A 25279-nucleotide genomic window follows, 5' to 3' on the forward strand; every position below is an offset into this window, starting at 1 on the left:
GCAACATCCATGAATTTTGACACTGCCCCAGATTTACTAAATTAAGTAAACCTAAACTAAAACCTTACGACTCCCCAGAGCAGGTGCAACAAGGAGAAATTATTTCATTTCTCCTCGTTTTTTCCTCTTTCCATGTGTGCTGCATTCTGGAGCACACATAGAAAGAGGAAAACACCTATGCGGATTCTTTTTGTGCAGGATGGTGGCCCTTCCTGCACAAAAACTATTCTGCCTGGCATTAGGTAGCAAATTGTGCTTAAGCACAGAGGAAAGGACAGGAATGTACCATATTTCATAAATACTGTACATTCCTGCCCTTTCACATTAGAATAGGGCAGCAAAGCAAGAAGACTTGCAGCACTGCGCTGCCCTACGCCAACTCCTTGTAAATGACCCCTTGAGCTTTAATGCTATTGATCACTCCCTGTTATGGCCCAAAGCACCCCAAGGCCACCATATTGTAGTTAGTAGCGTTTTACAAAAATCATGAATACAAATAATACAGAATACTCTGGTTACGCTTGTACTTCAAAACAAAGCAATGGCTGTCACAAGCTTTTTTCACAAATGCAGTCCCTTTTAATAACCATAAGCCCACCCTCATTGTATGGAACTGTGCTGTCTGCTCTACGTGGCAGCATTTGTGCAAACTAACTTAAAATGGGCTCCTATCTGCAGCACTAGGCTGAGATTTCCCCAGTCTGGCCCAGTATATTTCAGTAACTCAACAAATAATTCTGAATGCAATTGAAGTAACGTTGTTGAGGCAAGTTTTTGTGTTTTCCTTCTAGTTTTCTCTCCATCAGAGCTTCTCTTTATGCTACTTTGGTAAGCTTGGCATCCCCAGATATTTTTAAAGCAGTCACTGTCCTAAGTTGCTGCACTCGATGGGCGAAGTTGCAGATCTGCTGTCCATCCACAAGAACCCGAATCTGCTGGTGTTCACAGAGGATCTCTATCTGCAAGGCAACAAACACTGTGTTAGTACATAAGAGATGCAAAGGCTGCTGGGAAATACATGAATACATTGCTGCAACGAAATTGAACTAAATTATAGCTCCACAACTGACATGTGTCATACGCACAGGGCACTCCACAGTGTAAGGCCTTCTTGCAATAGTCCATTTGCAAGCGGCAGCTCTGCCAAGTACCACGCATGAGGGGTTAGACTAGCACATTTTAGTGCTGGGGTCTGCATCACTGCATAAAAATGCATTTGTCATGCAATTATGGTACTCCAGACCACCCCACATGTCGCAATCTATGAGGAGCTGCATTAAAACAACAATCACACTGACAACAGTGTGAGCTACGCAGAGAGCGACTCTCTATCGCTTGTTTATTCAACATCAGTACTTCGTGGGAGCGTTCAGTCTTTGTCATGTGCACTCTTTCTATTTTCACATATGTGAAAGACACTACCCACTTTATTAATTTGATTGAAGCAGAACACTTTGATCCCACCACAGTGGTTCTGGTCATGTTCGAAATATAATCTCTCTATACCAATATACCACAGACGGGAGGCATTCAGGTGATTATGGAGACACAACTCGTCCCAAATGCTACCAACCCCTTTCTTTCCAACATACGCTTATGGAAGATATACATATAATGTTGGGCGGAATCACTTCTGCCCGACACCAACTCGGTCATGGGACTGACCGACACCCGGTTGGCGGTCCCGACCGCCCCATTAGGATGCGATCGAACACTGTGCGGTCGCATTCCTATTTTCACTATGGGAGCATGCATTACGGCCATAAACCAACTGTAATGCTTGCTGCCATAGTGAGATGGGAGGTGCAGTTCATCCCTACACCCCCTTGGCAGGCACCTCAAGGTGTCATCCATGATTGGCACCTCAAGGTGCCTGCCACATGGTTCAGGGATTAACTGGAGGCCATGCACCAAAGGCAGCCCTGCTGAGGGCCCCATAACACGCTTTCCGACATGGTTTCCATGTCAAACAGACGGGCATGGAAACCATGTCAGAAACCATGATCATAATGTCAAGGGCAGAAAAGGCCGCCCTCGACATTACAGGCTGGATTCTGACTGAGGGACGGGCTCTCCAAGCTCATCAGAAGCCATCTGGAATGACCGGCTGGTTTCCTTTCCAACCGTCTCCATCATGATGAGGCGGGTAAAGGAAACCGACCGGCCCATTATGATGTGGCCCTAAAGGCTCCAACCAAAGGTCGGAGCCTTTACGAGCAATATCGTAATCGGACCCAAAGTCTTTTTGATATGGTTAGGCAATGAAACAACTTACCAAGTTCTGACAATAGCTGAACTATTGTCAACCAGATCTCAGATTCACACACCACCACAGCAACATCCAAATTGAATACCTAGATATCACAATTACGGATAATGGAAACTAATTCTTCGAAACCTGTTCATTGCAATACATCATCGTTTAGCTGCCTATTTTTGCTTGCCTTTGTGGATTGATAAATGTTTTGTCTTGTAATTTTTTAACCCAATAGGAAAAATGGGGTGACCCTGTGTCTCTCAGAACCTGAGTATGTATGATATATCGCAAAGTGGTTCTGTCGGGAAAGTGTCAATTTCTTTGTTCAATACAATCAATGTATCCAGAACAATCAATGTTTTTGTGAAGAACATATACAATTTTGAATGGGAAAAAATTCTACGTCACTTTTGCAGAACAAAACAAGAATATTAGGAACACACCACAAGGACAAAAATATTTTTTTGTCAGAAATAACACTTTCTATTATATGAATATTATGCATACAAATTAATGAAAATGGCTGTCCATAAAGCAATACAATACAGGATAATAAAGTGATTGAAGTGCAAGAAAAGTGACGTCGAATTTTTCTCCCATTCAAAATTGTATATGTTCGTCACAAAAAAATTGATTGTTGTGGATACATTGATTGTATTGAACAAAGAAATTGACACTTTCCCGACAAAACCACTTTGCTATATATTTTAATTTTTTAAGACAAATTATTTCTTGATTGTTTCTTGCAAAAGACTCTTTCTATTTCCATGGCACAGTCTGCAGCAGTTCTGTGATTGGCTCCTTCCCCCTGCCTGCATTCCTGCATGTACCAGCCTGCTCTCATTTGCACTAGGTTTATGTTGAGCATGCTTCCTGATTGGGCTGCAGGATGCGAGTGGGAGAAAAATGCACAGGTTCGGGGTGGGGGCTGCGCGTTCGCTAAGAACAAACCTGCTGAAGTGACCTGCAGTCAGGGCCGGACTGGGAACCAAAACCGGCCCTGGCAAAGTGCTCGGCCGCCCCGGGGAAGGGGAAGTGGGGGGGCTGAGGGGGTGGGAGGGTTTTGGTCTGAGCTCTTTGCCACCCGGCTTTCGGGCGATTTTGTTGCAGGGCCAATTTTGCAGCTATGCTGCATAAACAGCCCTGTAACCGGCCCCCAACCTTGTGGCGCACCGGGGGATTGCCCGGTGCCCGCAACGGCCAGTCCAGGCCTGCCTGCAGTGCTAAATAAGGATAGCCCCAGCGATTTTGGGATTTTGTTATCCATGTGTCATCCATGATTGGCTACTGATACCTTATAATACGTTACCAATGAGTGGTGCACTCAAGAGAGAGTGGCAATCCGTTTTCAACCCTGCAGTGCTTTAATGGAACCTTTGGGAAACATGCTAATATATATATATATAATAGTCTGCAGTGAACCTCATTTCTTTGCCGCACTCTTCAAGCTGCAATTCCTGTAAGAATCTAACAATTTTGTTTGCTTCTAAAGACAATAAATCCAAATTAAAAGAGAGCGAGCCACTAACAAAGATTTTGTTTCACCTTATTTGAAATCCCACTATATTATTGCAATTGGATTGCATGTTCAGTCATTGTCATGTCACCATAGCACTATCTTCATCAGGCCTGGCAGAGTGCCCCAAGTGGGTGGTGGGTAGGGAGGTCGTGCATGCGACTGACATTGAGGAGGTCAGGTTGCAGTGGTGGTTTCTTCATGACGGCGGAGGAGCTTTGCAACCTGCCCACTGCAAACCACGCCATAATATGAAAAATAAAATGGCAATGAAATGACTTCATTCCCATTTTATTTCTCACCGATGGATGCCACAGCGCCAGTCTGCCACCAAGCCGGAAGAAATGTGGGGCGTGTCCTCTGATGCCGATTGGCAGCATGGAGGACTGGAGCAGTGGATGGCCAGACACTCTAAAGTGTGCATGTCAGTTTGGCCGATGGTCTTATGATGGCCAGATTCACAACCCAAGCTGTTTTAGTGGGTGTAAGCCTGAAGGAGCATCCAGGCAACTCGCTCCATCCAATCCTAACGCTTCTCTCATGCTGGTTAACTGCATGAGATCTGTGTCTGGATTAGGAGACCTCTTCATGCCACAGACTGCAGAAGAACACAGAGGAGGACGCACAGTAGAGTACCATTTAATTTAATTTAATGTATTACAAATGTTAGTGTAATGCATGTCAGTGAAGTGATTTAGTTCGTATTAATGTTGTAAAATGCTTTTTGTTTTATTTTGGGCTTTTGCAGGGAAGGGTTGTTTAGTTTGGGCTTTTGGAGGGAGGGGTTGTTTAATGTTAGTTTTTGGGAAGCGTTGGGGCACTTCTCTTGCCCCATCACTTTTAAAGGTTACCAGCCGCTCCTGTCAGGTGGGTCGCTCTGACAGTGTGGTCAAAGTCCTGTAGCCCTGGCCCACATTAGAAGCCCCGAGCACCACAATCCACGTGTGTGAAGCACAGACAGATGGCAGGATGTTAGGCCTCATCTGACCTCCTGCCTCCAGTCATGTGTGGGATCTTTGTAGTTTAATCTCATGCCAGTGGGCGAACGCACACTTTTAAAAGTGTGACCTTGATTTCACCCGAGCCTGGCAGCAGCACTCAAAAACAGCCTGCAGTGTAGCACAAGCCTCAAGGGTAGCACACAGACACAATGCATCCGGGTGCCAACACCCCTCCTCCCCCCCCCAACACGCGATATCCCAGTTACAAGACGTTCTCTCTACTGACAGCCTAAGTCTTCCTTGCCAGCCACTTCTGGTTGGCACTGGTGAGTCCAGAAGCAATGGGGGCAGTGTCAGAACGTTGGGCAAAGACGTGGGTAGAAAGAACAATATTATTCTGTCTGCATTGTTAATGGTCTTTCGCCTTTAGATACCTAATACAGTCACACGCACCTTAAATGAAAGCTAATGCAAATTCAAGTAATACATGGGAAATACACTCTTTTACATTTTGAAACCTCAATTGGTTAATTCAGTCTTTCTGCAGATGTCTGTCTGTGTTTAAGCAGAACTGAATCCTGGTTGGCACAGTAGGGAATAGTGACTTCTCTATTTATAGTGTTACGACATCCCATTCTGCAACTGAGAAAGCACTTTATGCAAGTAATGGATTAAAATACACACAGTAAGAGATAAGGGTTACTCAAAGTGTCACACATTTGGCGTCTCGCAAACGTTGGAGGGCAACATCACCTTGGGCCAGCAGGACTCCTGACATCCTCCTGACATCGCCGCTGGTCTCCCCCCGCCGCCGCAAGCCTTTCCACACCTAGGCGCGGCCGCTGTGAGGGGGGGACTACCAGTCCCAGGTGCCTCAGCGGCAGGAAGCCGTTCCCGCCCTTTCCGTGCCTGGAGCGCTTTAAATTGGACGAGCGCCCTGGTGGAGCGGGCGTCTCTGAAACGTTGGAGGGCAACATCACCTTGGGCTAGCAGGACTCCTGACATCCTCCTGACATCGCCGCCAGTCTCCCCCGCCGCCGCAAGCCTTTCCACACCTAGGCGCGGCCGCTGTAAGGGGGGGACTACCAGTCCCAGTTGCCCCAGTGGCAGGAAGCCGCTCCCGCCCTTTCCGCGCCTGGAGGCGCTTTAAATTGGACGACCTCCCCGTGTCGCGGGACGCGCGGGCGCCGCCAGGCTAAGCCCGGGCAAAGGGCGGGCCGTCTGTGGCCGTCCGGGGCAGACCGAGGCAGGGCGGGGCCACCCCTCTAATCACCGCCGGAGGAAAAGTGAGTGTAACTATTATATTATGGAGAAACGTTCAGCTATACCTGGCACTAAGCCTTCGACTGTGACTGCTATTGAAAGCATGCTGGTAGAAGCGGTCAACATGGTCTCAAATGAGATTGAACTAACCGAGAGAAGACTCTCCATGAGCCTACCTGCACCCCTCCGGCTTTCATTGGGGGAGTAGAACAGGGTAATTTATCCATCCTGCCCCCATTGTCGCCAGAGATTCTGATCATTACTCCTAGCCAGCGTGATATGTCAACTAAGGGCCTGGAACCTGACACTGAATCTGCTGATGCTGATGTCGATAGAGTTAATATAGTGTCAAAAATTAACGTCAATAGTGGAAACTTGTCCACAGATATTACGGCTGTCAATATAGTGGGCGGAAAAAGGAAGAGAGGAGTAACCAAACCAACACTAAGTAAAAGGAAACAGCCGGCTCGTTCAAAAACTCAACCCACTCCGCAAAGCATGTGGAAGCGAGGACCGACCGCCGCCCGAAGGGTCCCACAGAGCCTATACTGACTGATATCGTGGATTTGACCCCAGTTGTAGATAATATCCACTCCGCCAACACACAAACTGATCATATGATAACATATGGTATACAGGGTAAACTGGGGGACTTTTCAATTGACATTTTAACACATTCAGTTTATGATCGCTTAAAACACTAATTGATAAAAAATTTGACGCTCTATTTAAACGGCTGGATAGATTGGAAAATTTGGTTAAAAAACCTGAGTCTAAGAAAAATAATGTTGTTGTTGTTGACAAAACTGCGGGTGGTAACAAACATATGGGAGTAACAGTTCAGAGCACGTTGAAAGCTAGTGGCATATGCTCATCCCCAATTATTAATGTTGCTCGTGATGAGCAGGGCCTTTCTAAAGACAGCCACCTCCCTAAATCAACTCCCACCATGATACTTATACCCAACTCAGTAGCAGTTACCAATGGGTCTACTAGCAATAGCCAGTCAAGGTTACCAGCGTCAGCCTCCCCTGCATTATCAATGCCAGGGCTCTCAGGTGGAGCAACTGCTCTGAAAGATGGTTTTAATGCTTTTAAAGATGTTCTTAATTTACCCCCTGAAGCCTGCCCATACGTTGTAATCCTAGCTGGCGTCCCCCCCCCCCTGAAAAAAGACCAATCGGAGTCATGGGATCAACTCAAAAACAAGAGTACCGATTGGCTAATAAAACATAAGGGTTTAGGGATGGAGCACGCCAATGACATTCTTGTGGTGCGACGTGTAGGCTGGGTGGGGTCTTCAGAAAAGAATATCCAAGGTGATTGTATAATCATAAACTTTAGACGCCCCCCTTTGTTAAAATGGCTATTACAAGCACAAGTTAACCATCACCCAGCCCCAACAAACATACAATCTCTACCATTGGGCTTCTTTTACAACCCCCCATTAGGCCATTATATTCCCCCTACAAAAATTTGGAACACACAGAACCGTCCTAGAGCTCTGTTTTGTTCAGAGGGCTTGCGTAATCCCTTTATGCCACCATGGAATTTACAGAACCGGTTTTCCGCTCTGTCCTGCCTGAAGAGTTAGGATTGACTACCGAACCCCCAATCCTTTACCGTGTCTGAGATAATAGACCCTTCCACAACACGTACAGGCCCCAGCGAATAAAAAAATGTAGATCCAAATATAAATGTTTTAAGCTGGAACATAGCGGGTTTAAGATCTAAGCTGGATTCTGTAGAGTGGGTTGACCTGGTTAGCACCATTGATATTTTAATGTTCCAGGAGATATGGTGTATAAACGAATTGTTCCTAGAGGGATTCGTGTGTCATAACAAAATTGTAAATAGACCAAAAACAGGTCGACCATGTGGGGGGTTATCCATATGGCTAAAAATAGCGGTCGAGGGCAGTATTAAACCCATATCTACGGATAACTTAAACTTTCAAGCCATTATTTATATCCGGGGGCCTCAAAATGTTTAATTAATTTTTTATAACAATGATTTTATGTCACTACCAAACAGAAATTGTATTAGATTGTTTGAATTTATCGACGAATTAAATGATGAACAGAAGTATGGTAAAATAGATGGTATAATGTTAGCAGGGGACTTTAATGTCCGACTATCAAGCACCACCAACAATAATACCATTACCCAATTGAGCGTGACTTCATGCAGAAGAGGGGAGGAACTTTATAACCTTTTATCACCCCGTAATCTGATTAAAGTAATGGAAAAGGCTGGTGTACACCATAGTGAGGGGCCACTGCCCACTTATAGAGGCCGTGGCTGTTCCTCCGTCATAGATTATGTTTTTATATCATCCACTTTGGAGAATTTCCTGGTAAAAGCAGAGGTTTTATGTACAAGCCAAGGTGATCCATTGAGTTGGGTAACAACAAGCATCTGTTATTCAGCGCCAAGATGCCCGTAGTGGTGAACGTGCACTTTACAAATACACATGTTATGTTATGTTATGTTATGATCATAATCCCATTTTAACAACTATTAGACTGTATTCTAAATTTAATCTACTTAGGGAAATAGGGGCAAAAAACTTGGAGGCATCTACCGACAAGCTCAGATTGATATGGAGGGGGATAGACAACAAAGCCCTCCTTGCACGTACGATACGAACGTACCCTGAGCTTGTTGATATATGTCTATCAAGCAGCTCTCCAGGCGGGGTGATTATTGAAGCCTTCGGTGGTCTATGTTCTGGTATCAAACATTTAATTTCCAAACCCGCAACCAAAATAAGCAGAAATCCCAGGTGGTTTGATGGCTCTTGCTCACGGGCTAATAGAGATCTGCGTGAAGCATTAGCGGCTTCACCCAGAGATATAACTCTAGTCAGATCATTAAGAGTCCGCTACAAGAAAGCCACCAAGACACGCTCCGATGAGATAGTAAAAGCACACTGGGATGATCTAGTCAAGGCTGCTTCTTTAAAAGACACAACTGGATTTTGGAAAGAAGTAAAAAGTATGAGGTCGATGGACACAAATATCACCCCAATAAGTTGTAACATTTCTAGTGAACTATGGGAGGAACACTTTGCTGGGATTTATACTGCTTCGTCAACTAACAGTAATGTCATTTGCTCCCAGGTCTTAAAGATCATTATTGCAATATCTGAAGTTCAAGAGGCCATACAACAAAGCTTGGGAAATAAAGCACCAGGCCCAGATGCGCTATCTATTGACCTTATAAAAAATGCACCAGATTTCTGGGGCCCCCTTCTATGCAATGTTTTCAATAACTTGACCAATGCAACCATCCCGAGCACCTGGTCAACCAGCATTATTGTCCCCATTTTTAAAAAGGGGGATCGATCCAACCCCAGCTGCTACCACCCTATCTCGTTAATTGATAACACTCTAAAGATTCTGGGCAGGGTTGTTTTTAACAGAATTAGGGACTGGGTGGAAGACAATCATATTTTAAATTGTTGCCAACTGGGTTTTAGGAGTAATGTTGGAACTGTGGAACAGTGTTTAAATCTGAATCTTATCCTGGGGGAAATACACGGTTGCACAAAAAGCCCCATTGTACCTTGGTTTTATGGATTTATCCTCAGCATTTGATTTCGTTAATAGATCACGTTTATGGGAAATTCTTTTAAATTATGGGTTGGATGAGGCACTGGTTAGTTTTTTGGCGTATTTGCACAGGGACCTGAAGGCACGGGTGAGGATAAGTAATGACGGGGAAGTCTCCAGGGATATTAACATTGGTCGAGGGGTCAGACAAGGTTGTGTTCTGGCCCCTCTGCTTTTCATTATTTATTTAAACGAACTACATAATACCCTGGGGAAAATGACTGCGATGTACCCAAAATCAATGGAAAATTACTGCCCGTGCTCCTATACGCAGATGATGCGGTCTTAATGGGCCGCACGTCCAATGCACTTCGCACTTTAGTCTCGGGATTTGTGTCCTTTATGGCAGATCTTGATCTCTGCACTAATTAAAAAAAATCTTTTATAATGAGTTTTGGGCCGAAAAAACACTGTATTAAATCAATTTCATCGGGCAGCGAACTTCTGACAAGCACTAGCACTTTCCCCTACCTGGGCTTAGTCTTTTCAGAATCAGGTTCATGGAAAGCCCATACGGCTCATGGAAGAAGTACACATTCCAAAGCGGTAAATTCCATCATTAGCTTACGGCAACCCAGGGAATCTGAGGTAGTGGTACCATTGATACAGATATACAAATCTCAATGCGTACCAACGGCTACCTATGGAGCGAAAGTCTGGGGGTATGCGAATTGCAGTGGGATTCAAACCGAACAGAACAGATTCTGTAGGAAAATCCTTTGTGCACTAATTTCATCGCCCAATTATTTATGCCATAATGAATTAAATCTTCAACATGTGGAGGATTTCATACACACTTGAAGGTAACATCTCCAGGGGTATCCGAGCGCTTAAAGGTAGCATGACCTTTTGGTCCACCCTGCCCCTATCGGTGGCGGGAAGAATTGCACTACTGAAGATGGTCGCGCTGCCCCGCCTGTTATACTACTTCAGGACGCTGCCGATCTGGATCCCTAGATCTAGCTTTCAGGGCCTGGAGTCCATGATAGTGGCATTCCTGTGGGGCTCGGGCCGCCGCAGAGTGGCGCTCAGGACCTTGCAGAGACCTAAGGCGGAAGGGGGGTTGGCGGCGCCTGACTTTGAGAAGTACTATTTGGCCGCACAGCTGCAGACCTATACCCAGGAGATGGCGCGTGAGTTTCGGGGTCCGGAAGAGACACGGGGTACTGGCATACCCAGACATGTCTTGTCATATATTGCGTTACAACAGAAACTCGACTTGAGGGACCTCACTCTGGAGGAACGCACCATACGCTCATGTTGGAACAGAACGCATCGTAAAATCGGAAGACCGAGACCTTATGCCCCGGAGATCCCGCTGGGAGTGCTCACTGCACTACCCCATGGTGGTGACTGGTCACGTCTGGAAGAATGGGAAGAGATGGGTGTACAGACCGTGGGCGACCTTTACGAGGACGGGACGCTGTTGCCCTTCCAGGCGCTTCTGGACCGATATGACGTCCCTAGAGGCGATTTCTTGCTCCACGCAGCGGTCACAAGGGCACTTCAAGCACATTGGAAGATGGGCCAGGAGGAACCACAGATATCGATGGCGTGCCAATACGTCATGATGTCTGCGGGAACGGTTAAAGCAATGTCATGCTTATACTCCAGAATGGTGGAGGATAGACTGACCCCCTTGACGATCCTCAAGACCAGATGGGAAATGGACATAGGAAAAGAAATCCCTGAGGCCACGTGGGCCCAGCTGGTGCAGCAGGCCTGGAGGGGCACACGTAATGCCCGATTCCAACTGGTCCACTTCTACATACTACATCAAGCCTATCTGACACCGGAGAAACTACGGAAATACTTCGACCTGGAGACGGCGGCCTGCCCTAGATGCGGGACGGACGGAGCGGACCTGATGCACATGCTGTGGTCCTGTTCTGGGCTGACTTCCTACTGGTTGTTTGTGGGAGAAACACTGGCCGAAGTGACTGGGAGATCGTTGCAGATAGATGCAGCTGTAGGGATCCTACATTGGTTTCCACATACCCCTAAACATAAGATTACTAATAAGTTTATAGATTTAGGGCTGCTTCTGGCCAAAAGAGAAATCACCAGACACTGGAAGGCGCGAGTTGGTCCTACAGGTGATAAGTGGCGTGGTGAACTTCTCAAGTGGGCGGGGAGTGAAAGCACATTGCGATACCAACAGGCGAGGAGGCGACGAGATGAGAAAGCCCTAGGGACGGCGCAGGCATGGGAGACACTGGTGCAGGCCCTGCGCGACCACAACACACACACTGACTCTGATAGTATGGACGGAGAGCGACCTGGATCCCGATAACAGATCACTAGTGGGTTGGACCCCTGTGGAAATTTAGTTCGTATACTGAACATTATCTACGCCATCTTGCAGACTCACGTACGAGCATACACGACAGCCATTTTAAGACACCATGGTCTCCCTGTTCACAATCGCTCATCAGCACACTTCCCTGACCCTGCGAGCATCCCCCATGCACCCTGACTGCCCCCGCTCTCTCTTGCACAAGTCAGGAGCCCTCCCCTCCCGCATGATTCTGTCCCAGAGAATCGCACCCCGCGCCTGACCAACACCTCCTTTCCGTCCATGAATACCCCTCCTTTGATGACCCTTCCTCTGAGCCTAACGTCAGCACTGACCGCTGGTCATCCTTTAGCCCGAGGTTACAGTTTATTGACCCCCTACTGTATGCACTCGCCTCTCCTGAAAGAGGCCACTATTGATCACGACCCTCCACCCCCAGAGATTCGATCAGGCGCACACATTCCAGAGAGATCGGCAGATCACTCAGCTGCGTGATAGCCCCTCCCAATCATATGAGGGGAAAGGGTCTCTACTGTTGTCATGTGTTGGAATGGGCCGGAACTGGGGGGGTGACAGGGATATCGTTCTGTCATTCTCATGCTCTACAATGTCCCTGTTGTAATAAAGGACGTTCACATGTCTAAAACCAGTGTATAAAAGACCAGCTCTCAGAGAAGTTGGGAGAGCACCTCGAGACGATACCTTGTTGTCCGATCTGATGTGTTCCACTCCGTCGGAATAAAACTTGTTTCCCGTCTTCCAGTCTCCAGCGCCTGCCTCTTTATTGAGTAATTTCGTATGGTATTAGAGGCGTTTTACGCCGGGCAAATTCACTTAGGAAACAACTACTGAAATCGCCTGACCATTGTAAATTGATCTTTATCAATTGGCGCCCCAAACGCGGGGCCCATCAGCGACACGTGGATCCAGTGGGAGAGGTCCTGACGACAGAGTGAACGACTGCAACGATCGGAAGAGCTCCTGTCCGATAGACCCTCGTCTGACAGCCGATCATCTGAACTTCACTGATTCCGAGCAGACCTCTCCCGAGTGATCTACGGTCCTGACTGGGATTAACCAGGAGTGCCGCGATAGCAACAGAGAGTAGAGGACGATCGGGCGCTGGAAGCGGAAGACGAGAAACTGTCCATGCGGTCCGGGTAAGGTCGTGACACACGACAAAATTGCGAAATTGATTGATTGATTGTTTGATAATACTAGTATTACTTATTTGTCTCTGAGAAATTCTCTATTTGCAAACAAACACAGAATCGCCATACTCTGTTTAGTCTTTGCAGATAGGGGAGAGTAGGCAACGCAAAACTTTAACACGTCGTGCTTATTCTTTTTTTCTCCCCATTGATTGATTGATTGAATCGAGCATTGAATTGTTCGAAGTTGGTTCTCTTAGGGATCTTCTCTGCCTGCAAACGGGGAAGAATAGGAATATTCTCTCTCCCTTTGCAGAAAGTGAAGGGTAGGTAACGCAAACCTTTAACACATCGTACCTATTACGTTCCTCATTGATTGATTGTTCGACCAAACATTGACTGTTTGGAATTTGGTTTTTCGGAGGTATTCTCTGTTTGCAAATAGTGTAAAATAGAATATTCTGTCCAGCCTTTGCAAATAGTGAAAAGATAGGTAGTGCAGGCTTTTGCCCCCTATGGTAATTCGTCATGCCTATCTTCTCCCCATTGGTTCATAGTTGGGTCAACCCGGACCGCTTATTAGAGATGAACCATCCAGCTCCACTGGAGGGCACCCCTAATAAGGACATGTTTACTAAGCAAGGACTAGTCGCTATAGCTTATAGTAAGTTATGGCATAAATATACAAAAAGGGATCCTAAAAACCAGTGGCCACTGATAGGTTCTTTTGATGAAAATAAAATAAAAACACTAGAAGCAGCTGTAAAAATAAATAAGGCAACATCCACTATGCTCGATAGTATCGGCATGTGGCGCAGAGAAGCAGAGCATCGCAGGAAAAAAGAGGAAGCAAAAACAGTGAAAGAATTACGAAAAGCAGCCCATCTGGCCGCAAAAGAACTAGATGAAGAAATAAGAAGAAGAGAGGAAGTTAAACAATCGCAAGAATCAGGACTGACAGGTCAATGCCCTGTCAGGACCACTCCTACGCTCTACCCGGAGATACCCTCCAAACAACGGGCAAATGACGAGTTACTGCTCGGTCCTCCAATGATCTACATGCCTCCTCCTTATGCTCCCTGCCAGCCTCTAGCACAACACTCACCAGTCCAGAGTGCAGTCGAGGGTAACCCTAGCGCTAGTGCCCCGACTCTTACGGTCTTCGCACCAGCCGCATCGGTAACAACACCAGATGAACTTGAGACTGGCAAACAATTAACAGCCAGACCAAACAGGTTGAGCAAAGATGAGCGGGATGGAATCGACCAAATAGCAAAAACCCTGGTAGAACGGAGGGCGAGTGAAGAATATACGATGAATATGCACAACTCGCATGCCGGTAGTCACAGACGGCATTTTATTTTACGGTTCAGCTACCACACCCTGAACGCGTATGAGGATAGGTACCAGACTAAGGGTCCTGCTAAATTGACGGCCCTATATAGAAAGGTTGATGTCGGAGATGGGGCTGAAAGCGATATGACGGATCTCTTCATGCAAATGCTTGAGGTCTTCCGCCACCTCGCGGAGCAGAAACCAGAGGTCAAGCTCACAGTCCCTGAGACGATTGAACCCTCACTAGGAGCAGCCAACACTATGATGCCTATCAGAGAAGCCGCCCCCTATTGGGTTCCCCCGAGAGGTCAGGGAACAAACGATGATATCAACCATGCAGATGCCAAAGGGAGGGTTGTGTACAACTGGGTTTACCAACCATGGGATCGGCAAGATATTTTAACTTTTAGACAAACCCTGCCCGATTTAAGAAAAAACCCTACAGCATTCTATACCGAATTAGGCACAGCTTTGGGCTCAACTATAATGACTTTAGCGGACATGGATTTATTTTTCGGGTTGTGTCTGCCGGCTGATGTGTGGAAGCAAATCCGGAGAACTGACCACACAGAGCTGTTCGGACACACCTGGACAAAACTCGATGAACTAGATAGGCAGCGAGAGCCCGGAAAGAAACCTTTAAAAGACATACTGGAACTCCCCGACAAAATAGTGCAGAAGCTAAAAACGTTGGTCCCAGAAAAGAAGGTAGACTGGTCGATAGTCACGGCCTGCCGCCAGAAACCTCAGGAGGACGTATCAGAATACTTCTCACGATTTGAAACAGTGTTCTCCGACTACAGTGGCCAAGACATGACCACCGCAACCGGACAACACCTATTCGTGCAGAACTACGTAAAGGGGCTATTGCAAGAGGTCTCCCAAAAGTTACAGACTAGCGAAAGTAGTTGGGGAGCTTCCAAACCTGCAGCTATACTTCAGATGGCTCAGTATTACGAACACCAAAAGAATGAGAACGAAAGGGCAACTGAGAAAAAGAAAAAGGACCTAAAGGAACGAGTAATGATTGCGCAACTACAAGGAGTGACCACAGGGAGGGAACGGTATAGGGGGAACTACCAGTCGAATGCCCCTAGGAATTCGACCCCTAGAGACCGCAACCCCGCCCCTGGCGCTCCACGAACCGACCTTGATGAGAACCAATGTGCATTCTGTAAAGAATTTGGGCATTGGAAGTCTCAGTGCCCAGCCCTTCGGGAACTAATTAGAAATAAAGAGACGAGGGACATGGCAAATGGCCCCAAAACTGGAGGGAAGGGACGAGGACAGACCCCCGACACCACCAATGACCGATCTGGTAGACCAAACACATTTGACCGCCCCCGACAGAATCAGTGCCAACAGTCCGATGGCTACAATGATCACGACTCTGCATAGGACTGCCAGGGGCAAGGGAGGGATCCAGTCGAGCTCTGTGTAGACCAGCAAGGTCCTTATGTCACCGCTAAGGTCCTGGGTACAAAGACTCCATTTTTGGTAGACACCGGAGTGACACGTAGTGTATTATCAAAACGACTGATTCCAAGGGCACCCTTGTCTGGCTCACACATTACCTCGATAGGTTTCGATGGGACGCCCTCCACTAACCCCCTGTCTGTACCTATCTCCTTTGACCTAGGAAACAATCCCACTGACACGACCTTTCTACTCTCCTCCAACTCCCCTGATGCTATTATGGGTATTGATTTACTGAAACATTTCCGAGCTACTATTAGGTGTTCCCCGGAAGGAGTCCGAGTCATCCTGTACGACAACCCGAACATGTCCGGACCCTACCCCGCACGACACATGTACATTTTGACAGATGCTGACCTATCCTTGCTCGATTCGCTACCCCCGCACCTATGGACCAGAAACGACTCAGATGTGGGACGAATGATGATCGATCCTGTACACATAACTGTTCGACCAGATGCAATACTCCCGAAACTCCCACAGTACCGGATATCGCCCGAGGGCGAGAAGGCATTGGTGGCGATTATTCAGTCCTTGGCAGATGCAGGAGTGGTAGAGGAAGTAGTTAGTAATGTCTGCAATAGTCCTATCCTACCCATTGTTAAGAAGCAAGGTGAGGGGGATGAGAAAGCGTATCGCTTCATCTTCGATCTACGAGAAGTCAACAAAGTGGTGGTGCCACAGTACCCTGTAGTCTCAGACATCGCCACCATTCTGACTCTCATCCCGTCCACTGCCACCACCTTCACCGTTATTGATCTTAAAAATGCATTTTTCTCTATCCCCATCCATCCAGACAGCCGTTATCTCTTCGGCTTCACTTTAAAAAACCGTTCATACCGATTTTGTAGAGCTCCCCAGGGCTACACTGAAAGTCCCAGCATTTACAGCCAAGCCCTGAAAAGGCAGCTGGACGCTGTCCAGCTACCAGATGGAGTAGTGTTGATCCAATATGTCGACGATATCCTTTTGGCGGCCGACACCACTCCACTTGCAATCACAGCCACTATCCAACTCTTGCACTTTCTTGCGGAGAATGGCCACAAAGTCTCCAAAAAGAAACTGCAGTTCTGTCAGTCCCAAGTAACATACCTAGGTCATCTCCTGTCCAAAGAAGGGAGGAAACTTACACCCGACCGAATCCAAACCATCCTAGACACCCCTATTCCAAAAACACAGAAGCAAGTCCGTTCATTAGTAGGCCTTACTTCTTTCTGCCGACAATGGCTACCAAATTTCAGTCTCATTATAAAACCCCTACTTTCCCTGTTGGCCAAAGATGTTCTGTTCCCACTCCCGTGGACTCCCGAATGCCAAGCATCCTTTAAGGAGTTGCGAGATGCCCTTTGCTCGGCACCCGTTCTAGGAACACCAGATTACTCCAAGCCCTTCTCCCTCTACACTCACGAAAGGGAGGGATGCGCATTGTCCGTTCTGACCCAGTCCATCGGCGCCAAACAGCGCCCTTGTGCCTACTTCTCTGCCACTCTTGACCCAGTCGCCAGAGCTCTACCAGCCTGTCTTCGAGCAGTAGCCGCTGCTGCTGTCTCTATCCGACAGAGTGAGGGAATTGTACTTTCGAACCCTCTCACAGTACTAGTACCCCATGCAGTTGACACACTTTTGAACCAGACAAAGACTCAACATCTGACTAGTGCACGACTGACAGGATACGAATTGACTTTGCTTGCGCCCCACATCACTCTGAAGAGATGCACGACATTGAACCCTGCTACACTGCTACCCTTGCCCGAAAATGACCCCGATGTGCCCTCTATACACGACTGCGTGACTCTCACAGACGAACAGACTAGGAGTAGAATTGACCTCCGAGACGTTGCTCTCACAGACCCTGACGGAGAACTATGGGTAGATGGCTCTTGCATCAAACTCCCAGACGGCACCACTTCTGCTGCCTATGCGGTAACGACTGCTCGAACAGTAGTTGAAACAGCTTGCATCATACAACGATCAGCACAGGCAGCAGAACTAATTGCCCTCACACGAGCATGTATCATAGCAGAAGGAACCACGGCGAACATTTACACGGACAGCCAGTACGCCTTCAGAGTAGTTCATCATTTTGGGATCCTGTGGAGGGAAAGGGGATTCCTGACGTCCCATGGCACACCCATCCTTCACGGAGATCTAGTCTCCGCCCTGATTGAAGCAGTCCTTCTCCCCACACGATTAGCAGTGATCAAATGTCAGGCACACAAGAAGGTGACAGATTTAGTTGGACAGGGAAACGCACTAGCCGACATCACTGCCCGAACCACAGCTGAGAATAGGGCCACGACGCGCATATATGTGACCAGGTCACAGGCAGAACAATGGACCGACGCTAGGGAAACGATCAGGGATATCCAATCAACCAGCACATCACACGAACTGACTGAGTGGGCACGGGTGGGTCTAAGGGACGAGGAAGGCTGCTGGCGGACAAAGGACACAAACAAATGGTTGCTGCCTGATGCATACTTGATCCCCATACTGACAATGGCACACTCCCCTGCACACATAGGTTCTGCCCCCATGATCGAACTCATTTCCAAAGTCTGGCACAACGGCAAGATCCCCGACTCAGCCAAACGCCTAGTCCAACAGTGCCTTATCTGCTTACAACACAACCCCGGGAAAGGAACTGTGGTACCCCGGGGAGGGTTTGGGATCCCCGACCACCCCTTTGAGGTCCTCCAGATGGATTACATCCAGCTAGAGAGGTGCCAAGGCTTGAAGTACATATTAGTCATTGTATGTGCCTTCAGCAAATGGGTGGAAGCCTATCCGACCCGTGATAACACTGCCATGACTACTGCCAAAGTACTGCTGAAGGAGTTTTTCCCTCGCTACGGCCTTTGTCGAATTTTATGGAGCGACAATGGCCCCCACTTCATAGCTGAAGTTATCCAACTTATCCTGAAGGGGTTGGGGGTCAAACAAAGGTTCCATGCGGTCTTCCACCCCCAATCCGCTGGCCTGGTTGAGCGACACAACGCTACACTGAAACTGAAACTGTCAAAAATAGTGGCCACCACAGGGCTTAAGTGGCCAGATGCCCTTCCACTGGCACTACTATCGATGCGCTCCACCCCCACTAAGCATCACTTGACCCCCTACGAAGTTGTGTTTGGGCGGCCTATGAACCTCTGGACTGCCCCCAAACCAACCTCCATTCATGACGTCCCCGACGTCCTGCTGTCAGATTATTTGTACAAGTTAACTAAGACATTGTCTGTCATTCATCAACAGGTGCAGCAGGCCATCCCCGATGCTTCCAGGGGCCCCGGTCACGATATCCAACCGGGTGACTACGTCCTAATCCGGAATTTCCAACGAGCGAAGAGTCTGGAACCCCGGTGGACGGGCCCCTGGCAAGTACTGATCACCACTCGGACGGCTCTTCGAGTGGAGGGGAAGAAGCACTGGCTGCACGCCCATCACTGCAAAAAGGTCTCCTCAACCCTGGCCACGACAGACAACGTCAACACCCAAGAAGAGCTCCTGAACAAAGACCGACCATCACTGAACTGTTATCCTGATACCGAGACACTTGAACTTTCAAAACACTCTGATCCCACTGTGCCATCTCGAGAAGGGTATTTCCTACGTCGAAAGGAGGGAGCTTCGGCTAAGTAGACCACTGACTAAGTTAAAAGTCTCAGAACGGTGACCCAAAGCAATCAAGGGCTACCTGGAGAGAAGCTAAACTAAGTCTGGGGTTCTGCCCACTACCGAGCACCTTGAAGATGAAGATGATGGAAGCGCCAGATAAGAAGATGATGGAAGCGCCAGATAAGAAGACATCGAAAGCAACAGGAAATACCCACTATAGGAATCCAAAAACTGACAAATTGCACAGCTCAAAGACAATCGCTTTCTTCGTTATCTCCCTGTTCTGCCTCCTCCTCATGACTTCCTTCTGGATCCTGGAGGAAAGCACGCCCGCTCACCAAATGTTGCCGACCACTGTCCAGCCGACCACCGTGAAAGAGCACCACCTGATCACCCTTTCACCTCAGCTCCGAGAAAGGCGTAGGGAATTCTGGAACAATTCCTTTGTACAACTGTTGCACCAGCACAACCTTGCTACAAATGCCACAAACTGTTGGATCTGTGGGTTGCTCCCACATGCTACCGGACACTCCATCCCCTTTATTCCTTCACCTTTCTCAGTTCACGGCTCTTGCCTCGCCTGGTTGATCCTCATGCAAGAAAGCCACAAGGACAATGTTGCTTCTGGTCAGACAGTGTCGCACTTCTACTATGGGTTTTTGTTGAACAATACAGGAAAGCCCTTTTGTCCTGCAATTTCAGGTTCAACCTTCCTTACGAACATCCCTGCCAAAGAAAGGGTCGAAATGCAAGTGCTCCACAATCCAGCCAGATCCACCTTCTCTCACCTGCGGAAACAAATGGCTGCCACGCTGACTACGGCCCTGTCCGTCATCAATGTCACAGGACTCCTATGCCTCGAAGGACAAGGAACACAGCTGGTGGGTCACAGTTCTTGCCGCATCACCAAACCATTGGCCTCAGCTGACTCCCCTTCCTTTGTTGCTTCCCCGAATATGTACTTTGTTTGTGGCACCAAAGCTTACACGTGGCTCCCAAAAGGCTGGAAGGGTACGTGCTACATCGCCTTCATACTTCCTCCCACGTATGTGGCCCCAGCCAACCACCACCGGCAAAAGCGCGCTGGAGATGTTGAACAAGCCGACTCCACCGGAGCACAGTTCCTGGATGCAGCAAAGGGACTAGTTCCTCTGTGGGGACCAATGGCCAATAGCCGCGCAATCCGACATTTGACTCAGGCATTAGAAACAACCATCAACATCACTGCTGGCGTCCTCGCCAACAACACGGCTGAGCTTCAGGCAGTCCGCCTGGTGGCTCTTCAAAACCGTCTTGTTTTAGATGTGATTCTGGCCGACCGTGGAGGTGCATGCCGTGTCATCGGCTCCAGCTGTTGCACCTACATGCCAGATAACTCACCTTCAGTCTATAAAGCAATCGAACACCTCCACAGACTGTCCTCGGAGGTTCACCAGGAACAGGAAGGATGGTCGCTTGGAGGCTGGTTCTGGGACACTTTAAAGAACTGGGGATGGAGACTGTTCACGTTTTTATTGATACCGATCACGATACTATGTGGATGTTGTTTAGGTATTCAATGTTTACCACCTTTATGTGCACTTATTTCCAACTGTATGTGCCCTAAGACTTTGAACTTTAAACCTGAGCACATGAGTCCCCTATACGAAATAGAAGTGCGTGGTCTCATGGGGATTGATCCGAACTGACAAGCTGGCGAGACATGTTAAAGGGAGGACTGTGGAAATTTAGTTCGTATACTTAACATTATCTACGCCATCTTGCAGACTCACGTACGAGCATACACGACAGCCATTTTAAGACACCATGGTCTCCCTGTTCACAATCGCTCATCAGCACACTTCCCTGACCCTGCGAGCATCCCCCATGCACCCTGACTGCCCCCGCTCTCTCTTGCACAAGTCAGGAGCCCTCCCCTCCCGCATGATTCTGTCCCAGAGAATCGCACCCCGCGCCTGACCAACACCTCCTTTCCGTCCATGAATACCCCTCCTTTGATGACCCTTCCTCTGAGCCTAACGTCAGCACTGACCGCTGGTCATCCTTTAGCCCGAGGTTACAGTTTATTGACCCCCTACTGTATGCACTCGCCTCTCCTGAAAGAGGCCACTATTGATCACGACCCTCCACCCCCCAGAGATTCGATCAGGCGCACACATTCCAGAGAGATCGGCAGAACACTCAGCTGCGTGATAGCCCCTCCCAATCATATGAGGGGAAAGGGTCTCTACTGTTGTCATGTGTTGGAATGGGCCGGATCTGGGGGGGGTGACAGGGATATCGTTCTGATGTCATTCTCATGCTCTACAATGTCCCTGTTGTAATAAAGGACGTTCACATGTCTAAAACCAGTGTATAAAAGACCAGCTCTCAGAGAAGTTGGGAGAGCACCTCAAGACGATACCTTGTTGTCCGATCTGATGTGTTCCACTCCGTCGGAATAAAACTTGTTTCCCGTCTTCCAGTCTCCAGCGCCTGCCTCTTTATTGAGTAATTTCGTATGGTATTAGAGGCGTTTTACGCCGGGCAAATTCACTTAGGAAACAACTACTGAAATCGCCTGACCATTGTAAATTGATCTTTATCACCCCCGGAGAAGAATTAAGTCTCTTACACCAATCTGATAGACCACACGATACTCTGCCGATGACGAGTGGGGAGGGGGAAAGAGGAGGAAAGCGCTCTCGATTTCCGTGAACACTAAAATGAGATACCGCTGAGACTGACAAATTGCTCCTCTGGGGGGGAAAGGGCTGTTTGGGGAAGGGAGAAGAGATGTTTTCGTTGGGTTGTTTAGAAAAGCAGAAGTGTTTAATTCTTTCCACCTGCTGAACACTGTCGGAACGGAGAGAGGTTACCTGTGATCTACTGGCACACCTGGCCGACCCCCGGGTTGTGGGCTGAATGGCCGTGTATAGAATTGATAATTTTAACATCCTCATGGCTCTTCTTATCTGTCAGGTGCCAACAATGTGTTCACATTTCTTTCCTGCAATAAAAACATATTTGACAAAAAAAAATGTGGAGGATTTCATTAGGTCACGGCCAGCGTTATTCTGGATGAAAATATGGCAGAACCCTGCGGCAGCTCTAACCAGAGAAATTATTTTAGACTGCCTTAATTGCGATAAAGGTGGCTGTATACCCTGGCTAGCCGCAGTAAAAAATAGCTTAGCCAGTGTAGATATGGAAAACTTCTTTCTATGTCCCACAGGAGCGGAAGGAATAAATATAAGATCAGTAAGGGGGGCACTCTACGACTCGTATCGTAAAAAGAGACAAGAAGTTGAGCATCTTAAACCATCTATTGCTAAATACATGTCCCTCTTTGAGACAACAAGCACCCAACATCTTATGCCACAGCAATATCTCAGAAAGAGCACGGGGAGATGGAAAAGGAGTCTCATCTACCGCCACAGGGACGGAAGCATTAAATACTCACTCTGCTTTCCACTAGGTTTTAACAAAGATCTAGAGCAACTTAACCCCTTCGGGGCTGATGACGAGCTGAGCTCGTCATGGGCGTAACCTGCCCTACGCTGATGATGAGCTGAGCTCGTCACGTAACGCGGGTTTTTTAAAAACGCAGCGCGCAGCGGGAAAACCGCTAGCGCGCATGCGGTTAATTGTCCCTGTGGCTTTGGTGGCAAACAAACTCTGCTACACTTTTTACTTTTTTGTAAATTCTATGTAAAATACACTAAATGGTACCTCGCCCCATACTTTAAAGCACGGGCCATCACTGACTTTGAGAGCGCATATTTTGAGATATTAAAAATAGGTAACGATGACTTGATCTTTCGAGTTAGCACATTCCTTCAAGCTGCAGTACGTGCTTCAATGGAGGAATTCTAACGCTGTACGCACCCACTATTCTTTTAATTATTGTTTTAACTTTGCGCAGGGTATCCCAGTGTACAATAATTTCGGGTTCTATCTTAGAAGACTTTTTGGACTGACGGATTATTAACATTGTTATGTCAACTATCGCAGCCCTTGTACAGTCTTAAGTAAAAAATGTTTGCACCTTCCAATGTTCGATTGTACAACTTTGCACCTTATTGGAAACTTTGCGAGATTTGCACATTTTGTCCTGACTTATTCTGCGCAAACGATACTCAAGCTGCTAGATTGTATAACTTTGCACTTTACCGGAAACTCTGCGAGATTTGCACATGTTGTTCTGATCAATTTTGCACAATGACATTCAAGCTGCAAGCCCCCAGACCGATCCAACCTCCCTTTTTATTATTTTAAGATTTTTTGTATTGTGTGTTTGTATTGGATGGAAATGTAAATTTACAACGTTTTTAATATTTATTGTATTCTGTTTGTTGGTGACGAATTGTACTTTTATGGATATTCTTATCAGAATAAAGATCATTTGAATTGAATTGAATTGAATTGAAGTCACTCTTAAGTACACTGAAATCATGGAAATGTCACACATAAGCAAACTGAAAACATGGCAGCTATGAAGTGGTACAGGAGGTGGGCATCTAAACCATCAATGTAGAGAAAGCAGAACTCTTGCAGGTCCCTGGAGAACTAAGGTAGCGAAGGTCCCTCAGGTCCCTGGAGAACTAGAGTAGGCAGAGCGCTCTCAGGTCCCTGGAGACCATGGGTAGGCAAAGCTCCCTCATGTGCATGGAGACCATGGGTAGGCGAAGCTCCCTCACCTCCCTAGAGACCATGGGTAGGCAGAGCTCCCTCGAGTCCCTGGAGACCCAGGGTAGGCGGAACTCCATCAGGTCCCTGGCGACTTAGGATAGGCAAAGCTCCCTCAGCTGTCTGGAGACCTTGAGTAGGAGAAGTTCCATGCAGTCCCTGGAGACCTAGGGTAGGTGAAGCTCCATGCGGTCCCTGGAGACCTAGGATAGGCGGACCAGTGCTCCCTTGAGTCCCCGGAGACCTAGGGTAGGTGAATCTCCATGCGGTCCCTGGAGACCTAGGGTAGGTGGAGCGCCCTCGAGTACCTGGAAACCTAGGATAGGCGGAGCGGAGCTTCCTTGAGTCCCTGGAGACCTAGGGTAGGTGAAGCTCCATGCGGTCCCTGGAGACCTAGGGTAGGTGGAGCGCCCTCGAGTCTCTGGAGACCTAGGATAGGCTGAGCGGAGCTTCCTTGAGTCACTGGAGACCTAGGATAGGTGGAGCTTCCTCGAGTTCCTGGAGACCTAGGATAGGCGGAGCTCCCTTGAGTCCCTCGAGACCTAGGGTAGGTGGAGCGCCCTTGAGTCCTTGGAGACATAGGATAGGCGGAGCTCCCTTGAGTCCCTGGAGACCTAGGATAAGCGGAGCCCCCTGAGTCCCTGGAGACCTAGGATAGGCGGAGCTCCCTTGAGTCCCTTGGGACCTAGGGTAGGCGAAGCTCCATGCGGTACCTGGAGACCTAGGATAGGCAGAGCGGAGCTTCCTTGAGTCCCTGGAGACCTAGGATAGGTGGAGCTCCCTTGAGTCCCTGGAGACCTAGGATAGGTGGAGCTTCCTCAAGTCCCTGGAGACCTAGGATAGGTGGAGCGCCATCGAGTCCCTGGAGACCTAAGATAGGCGGAGCTCCCTTGAGTCCCTGGAGACCTAGGGTAGGTGGAGCGCCCTCGAGTCCCTGGAGACCTAGGATAGGCGGAGCGGAGCTTCCTTGAGTCCCTGGAGACCTAGGATAGGTGAGCTTCCTCGAGTCCCTGGAGACCTAGGATAGGCGGAGCTCCCTTGAGTCTCTGGAGACCTAGGATAGGCGGAGCTCCCTTGAGTCCCTGGAGACCTAGGATAAGCGGAGTACCCTGAGTCCCTGGAGACCTAGGATAGGCGGAGCTCCCTT

At 48.1% G+C, this 25279-nt stretch overlaps 1 protein-coding gene across 1 annotated transcript in view; it reads right to left on the bottom strand.

The window, feature by feature from the left end:
• Positions 1–690: 690 nt before the first annotated feature.
• The window catches only part of LOC144782639 (galectin-related protein-like), a 64382-nt gene continuing 39793 nt past the window's right edge, over positions 691–25279 (bottom strand). The window contains exon 4 of the mRNA XM_078661996.1: positions 691–959. Coding sequence (XP_078518122.1) covers positions 816–959 — 144 coding nt within the window. The 3' untranslated portion in view covers positions 691–815. The remainder of the gene's footprint in view (positions 960–25279) is intronic.

Source organism: Lissotriton helveticus, chromosome 9, assembly GCF_964261635.1.
Source record: "Lissotriton helveticus chromosome 9, aLisHel1.1, whole genome shotgun sequence".
Classification (NCBI taxonomy): Eukaryota; Metazoa; Chordata; class Amphibia; order Caudata; family Salamandridae; genus Lissotriton; species Lissotriton helveticus.